Below are 6,163 nucleotides of genomic sequence, written 5' to 3'. Positions count from 1 at the left end.
GGGGGGAGAGCTGTTTGAAAGTAGTCAGCGGGTGTGAGGTGTCAGGTGGGAGGGTAATCCATACAACGCAGCAAATATTATCCTTATAAGCAAACTAACCCCTTCACAGTGTGGTGCACAGCTGCAATTAGGGACCCTAGAGAAGGTTTTACAACCATTTGTTTGCAAAAAAAGTTAATAATTTTTTAATATGTGATCATATTTGTCGGCCAAATAGTGGCATTAAATATACTAAAATGGGCCTAGATTAATACTTTGGATTTTCCAGTCTACTTTAAAAATATATATAGTTTTCATAGGTAAATAAAAAACAAAACAAAGGCTCTATTTCTATTTAAATTGAGTGATAGCAAAGATACTAAAAATGATCTGGTACTTTGGGCAAGTTTTTCTAAGAAATTCCTGGCAGCAAAAAGGGGTAAAGTGTAGAATACAGAGCAGGAGCTGTATAGCCTGAGGAAACGGGGTGTCCCCCGCGAAACGCGTCGCTATTGCACTCTGTATCTTGTTAGGAGATTGGTATTCACACACCCAGCTGTAAATTGTTATACCTTTGGTATTTTTATTTTGTATAATAAAATACTGATTTTTAACTTTTATACAAGCCTGGCGTTGGTGTGATAGTCTCCGTATCAGTAACCCAAGGGTAGTATAGCCCTTCTTCCTATTCCACCTGCAGCTCCAGCCGGAGGGAATCATTGCCATTGGGAACATTGGTCTGTGGATCAGAAGGCAGAGGATTCCAGTGCTGTCCGAATTTGGTGGGGACCCTTCTACACAGCTAGCTGGTTTGCTGTTGAATACCAGCCCGCCACTATTGGCATAATAGAGTGCCGCTACTTTTGTGAGTACCTTATTCTGCTCCTTTTTGGATTTATTGGTCTCTATTGATCTACACATGTGGCGTCTCTGTTTTTGTTTTTGTCTTATCATCATAGAAGTGTATCATCCCTCTGGGTGAGGACAGAGAGCGGCCTATCAAGTTATTGGACGTCCGAGGACACCTGTTGGACTTCTTTTTACATCTGGCTAGTCCATTATATTGCTTTGTATACTCCTTTTAATTACCATTTTATTATTGCATTTGTAGATATATATATATATATTGTCTTTTTATTATTCAATATATATATATATATTTTTATATACTCATCCATTTTGTCCTGTAGCGCCTCCTATAGAAGCCCAGTGATTTTGTTTATCACGGTGACTTCTTTATTTGCTGTATAGTTTTTGCAGTGGCTGCATTTCTCTATATTATTCCTGAGAGCTTTTTTATATTTGTTATGCAACTTTTAATTTGTGTACAAAAAAACTGCAAATATGTAAAGCCTCTGCTTCCTGTTGTATATGCTAAACCAAAGTGCAAGGTACAGCTGTCAAAAAGTCAGGAACAAACACACTGCTTCTATCACAGGATGCAACAATACACACGCTACAAAATGGCGGCGCCCAGTATAAAGATACAGAGCTTTACCAACTGGTTTCTTTAATGGGTTAAAATAAGAGAATGGCTTTAGCCCCTTCATGCCGGGAACAAATGTTCCGATGTAAACATTTACTTGAAAAAGGAAATCACATGATCTTCGATGTGATCACATGATTTCAAGTCACGCCCCCCAGTCCGATTCCTGCTTTTGTCAAAGGGGGAGACTGCAGGACGCTGTATAAGATAGGACGTACAATGCCGTCTTAACGGCATTAAAGTGTATGTTTCTGGTAAAGTGTGTACATTTATGTATGTGTTTAATGTGTCTGTGCACAACTGAAAATTTAAGGTAACAAATGAAAAAAGCACAAGAAAGTATTCAGAGGCTCCGGGCTCGGCGCAGAAAATGACCAGAGACACACAAAATCTCTCTCTCCAATGGAATTTATTTCTTTCTTTTTTTTTCTAGATCTGCATTCTGGTGTTTTCTAGAAAACTGATTACAGGTTCTAAGTATAATTTTTATTTCCTTTTTTTGCTTCTTTAAAAAAATCTAGAAATGAAATATTACTAATAAGGGCTTGCCAACTAATAATGCCAGCCCTTACTAAGAAGCAGGGGTCTTAACCACTTCAATGCTGGAGACAAGCATTCTGCAGAGCAAAGAGGTGGTTAATAATCTGCATTGAGGACCCCTGCTTTGGAGTGAAGTTGGAAGCAAATTAGATTTTGAGGCAATTTTGTGCCCCCATTGGAATACCCATTATATATGAGATATGCATTTATCCACTGACAGTAGTGGAATACCCTCACCCATCAGGCATTAATGATGTCTATAATAAATGACACCTTTATAACAATTTACACAGTTGTTTTCTTTCAATAACCCTCCCAAAATTGTCATAACATTTTCCCTCTTTAGTATTCTATATGCTTTTGTTTAACAAAACCAGCATTATTTTCACCTCAAAATAACTGGCTTATGTAATCAACAAACCACTCATCCTTTCAACTTTGGTCCAACTAAGAAAATATTTACCTCTTTTAGATCTCTTACATAAACTATATCTTTCTTTATTAACTCAAATTCTTCTTGTGCTAACTTCTATCACACACACATTCACACCACCAATTTGTCCTTCATTAATTGAATGACTCACATCCCTGGTGTTTTCCATGACCAACAACCTTACTCCTCTCATTACAAGGTCCATATCACTCGTGATTTGCTTTTACATCTTTAATAACTTTGAACCAATGATATGTATTAAAAACACATTGGTACCCTCCAATACACTTTCTGACATTTGTTATAAGGCTTGACCCTCGGTTGTGGACCCCGTTTTACAAGTGTAAAATATCCATTTAAATTTTTCTTTGACCCACCAACTATTAAATATTATATTCCACAGTTTAATGTCATAATGGCCCAGCTACGACCATTGGTAAACCCCAATGTGTCCTGGGAAGACTACAACCCTTCTAAGGGGGCATCACAGAGCCCTACACTTCCCTATGGGTGCAATAGGGGATCCATAGGCTAGGCAAATGTCAGGTCAAGACTGGAACCCAAATCCAAATAATAAGAGCATGATGTAAGAACACTTATTTTTAGTATAGAGAGACTAATAATGATAGAAGACTGAAAATCCAAAACTGGCTTTTGAGTTGCATTTAAATTATATTTGTTGTACATTTAGGGAACACATTCTTCCTATAATCTGGTATATGTTAGTACAGGAGCTAATTTTAAAGGAGATAGTGGTTGAGATAAAGCTTCCTTAAAGGGACATGAAACCCTAATGTTTTCTTTCATGATTCGGATAGAGCATACCATTTTCCAGTTTACTTCTATTATCACATTTTCTCTTGGTATCCTTTGTTGAAAAGCATGTAGATAGGCTTAGGAGCGTGCACATATCTGGACCACTATAAAGCAGCAGTTTTGCAAAAATACTTATAACAATGCCATACATTTGCAAAAGCAGTGTTTGCTGCCAAGCAGTGCTACAGACATATACATCTTGCCTTCCTAGGTATGTACTTCAACAAAGAATACAATTTTCATTTTTTATGCTATGCTCTATCCAAAATATGAAAGAAAAATATTAGGTTTCATGTTCCTTTATCCACTATATCTCTGATGGCAAAATAATTTGGCAGGCAACAATTTGTTTGCAAGCCTCTAACCTTAAAGGGACAGTCTAGGCCAAAATGAACTTTCATGATTCAGATAGGGCATGTAATTTTAAACAATTTTCCAATTTACTTTTATCACCAATTTTGCTTTGTTCTCTTGGTATTCATAGTTGAAAGCTTAACCTAGGAGGTTCATATGCTAATTTCTTAGACCTTGAAGGACACCTCTTTTCAGAATGCATTTTAACAGTTTTTCACCACTAGAGGGTGTTAGTTCATGTGTTTCATATAGATAACACTGTGCTCAAGCACGTGAAGTTACCTAGGAGCCAGCACTGATTGGCTAAACTGCAAGTCTGTCAAAAGAACTGAAATAAAGGGGCAGTTTGCAGAGGCTTAGATACAAGGTAATTACTGAGGTAAAAAGTATATAAATATAACTGTGTTGGTTATGCAAAACTGGGGAATGGGTAATAAAGGGATTATCTTTTAAAAAAATAAAAATTCTGGTGTAGACGGTCCCTTTAAAGGGGCATAAAGCCCACCCTATTTCTTTCATGATTCGGATAGAACATGCAATTTTAAACAACTTTTCAATTAACTTTTATTATCTAATTTGCTTTGTTCTCTTGCTATCTTTCATAGAAAAGCTTACCTAGGTCAGCTCAGGAGCAGCAATGAACTACAGAGATCTAGCTGCTGATTGGTGGCTGCACTTATATGCCTGTTGTCATTGGCTCAGTGTGTTTGGTTGCATTGCTGCTACTTCAACAAAGGATACCAATAGAACAAAGCAAATTTGATAATAGAAGTAAATTGGAAAGTTGTTTAAAATTGTATGATGTATCTAAATAATGAAGTAAAAATTTTGGGTTTTTGAACCTTTAACCCTAACTAGTAGACAGTATGTGATATGTATCCTGCAGCAATACAATATGATAGTTTTAGCCTAACATTAAATAGAATTACTTTAAAATATAAACATTAGATGATTAAATACATGTCCAGTATGATTATTCCTTTGGCAAATATTTTTTTTTTTATTTTATCTTAAAGATTTTTGTTTAATAATATGTACGTTTAAAAAATGTAGACATTTTTTTCATAGAGAATTACTTAGATACTTAATGAAAAATTGTTAGCCTATTAAATACCAATATTACTAATCTGACAAAACTCTATTTTACAGGACAAAAATGTTTTTTTAGCATTAAGAGCCAGTTTAGAATTTGTAAACTCTTCAATATAAATATAATAGTAATAAAGTTTTTTGTATTTTTCGAAAATGGGTACCAATCTCAAGCAACACTTACCTTGGCCCCACTACATAAATACTTGCCACCCAGCGGGGCAGTAACACTGGTATATTACATATTTACCACTCCTGCAACAAAATATTAAAAAATACAGAGTTCTGCTCTCTAGTATATGTATGTAAATATATATAATTATATATAAACACATACTTATACACATATACATTTATATATTTATATATATATATATATATATATATATAATTATATATAAACACATACTTATACACATATACATTTATATATATATATATATATATATATATATATATATATATATATATATATATATATATATATATATATATATATATATATTTCTGTATGTAAACACACACACGGACAGGTTCCAGAACCTCAACTGAGGCCCTTCTTAGGACTTAGTAACTTTTTAAATAGGATTGAAATCAACCCCATACCCTCTAACCAAGTTTCCTAATATTTTAAATAACATTAGAACATTTTCCGTGTTGGAGAGGGACAAAGTTTAAAAAAAAAAGTATGGCCGTCTCTCCTCCTCACAGTTTAAAAGCTGATCTGCTAGGCTCCAACAGCAGCATTTAATGAGTTAAAAATAAAAACCTAGCAGAAATTAATAATATAATATTTGTAAGAAAATAAATATATTTTAGAGAAAGCTTGTAGCATGGAAGATAAAACGCCTTTTTTTTTTTTTGCGTTGAACCTGACTCCATCACTGCCCAAGAGATCAGCCATGTGGCAGGAAAGGGTTAATCGCGCTGCTGCGCGTACACACGTGTGAGTGTTTACACAAATATTTTGCTTTTGTTTTTGATAGAACGTTCACTCCAGCATTTTCAAAGAACCCGCAGGGGTTAACAAATATCCAAGGCTTTTAAGAAAAAAAGCTGACATAATCTAACCACACAGTGGCAAAGGATAATAAGTGATCTCGTTAAGTCTTCACCTCCACAAATCCTACCCATGCCCCTTAAATGTCCTCATTCCTCCGCCTCCATCAGCCGCTATCTGAGGAAGTGTGGGGAGCAGTGGAAGGAGAAGTGCGCCGGCGTGGTGGACTCCAAGAATTGTCTGAACTGTTTGATGGAGGGAAGGGGCGGTGGGAGCGCAGAAGGAAAAGTTCTCCCTGCTCTCGAAGCAGGGCCTGAGCAATCAGCCCCGGTAGAGCCTGTAGAGAAGCATTTATTGAGTCAACCTTAGTCTCCAGGGTCATAATCCTCTTCTCAAGGTCATCATTACGTTCTTGCAGATCAGACATGAGGTCGTACATCACGTTCTGTGTCTAGTGAGTCAATAA

The 6,163-nt window shown here is 35.8% G+C and overlaps 1 protein-coding gene across 1 annotated transcript in view; it reads right to left on the bottom strand.

Annotated features, from left to right (window-relative positions):
• Nucleotides 1–5,310: 5,310 nt before the first annotated feature.
• KCNN1 (potassium calcium-activated channel subfamily N member 1) overlaps nucleotides 5,311–6,163 on the bottom strand; it is a 194,765-nt gene continuing 193,912 nt past the window's right edge. The window contains exon 8 of the mRNA XM_053700682.1: nucleotides 5,311–6,148. Coding sequence (XP_053556657.1) covers nucleotides 5,864–6,148 — 285 coding nt within the window. The 3' untranslated portion in view covers nucleotides 5,311–5,863. The remainder of the gene's footprint in view (nucleotides 6,149–6,163) is intronic.

The sequence above is a fragment of the Bombina bombina genome, chromosome 2, assembly GCF_027579735.1.
Source record: "Bombina bombina isolate aBomBom1 chromosome 2, aBomBom1.pri, whole genome shotgun sequence".
NCBI classification, from domain to species: Eukaryota; Metazoa; Chordata; class Amphibia; order Anura; family Bombinatoridae; genus Bombina; species Bombina bombina.
The sequence above is the reverse complement of the archived record's forward strand: the minus strand, read 5'-3'. Positions and strand labels throughout refer to the sequence as shown.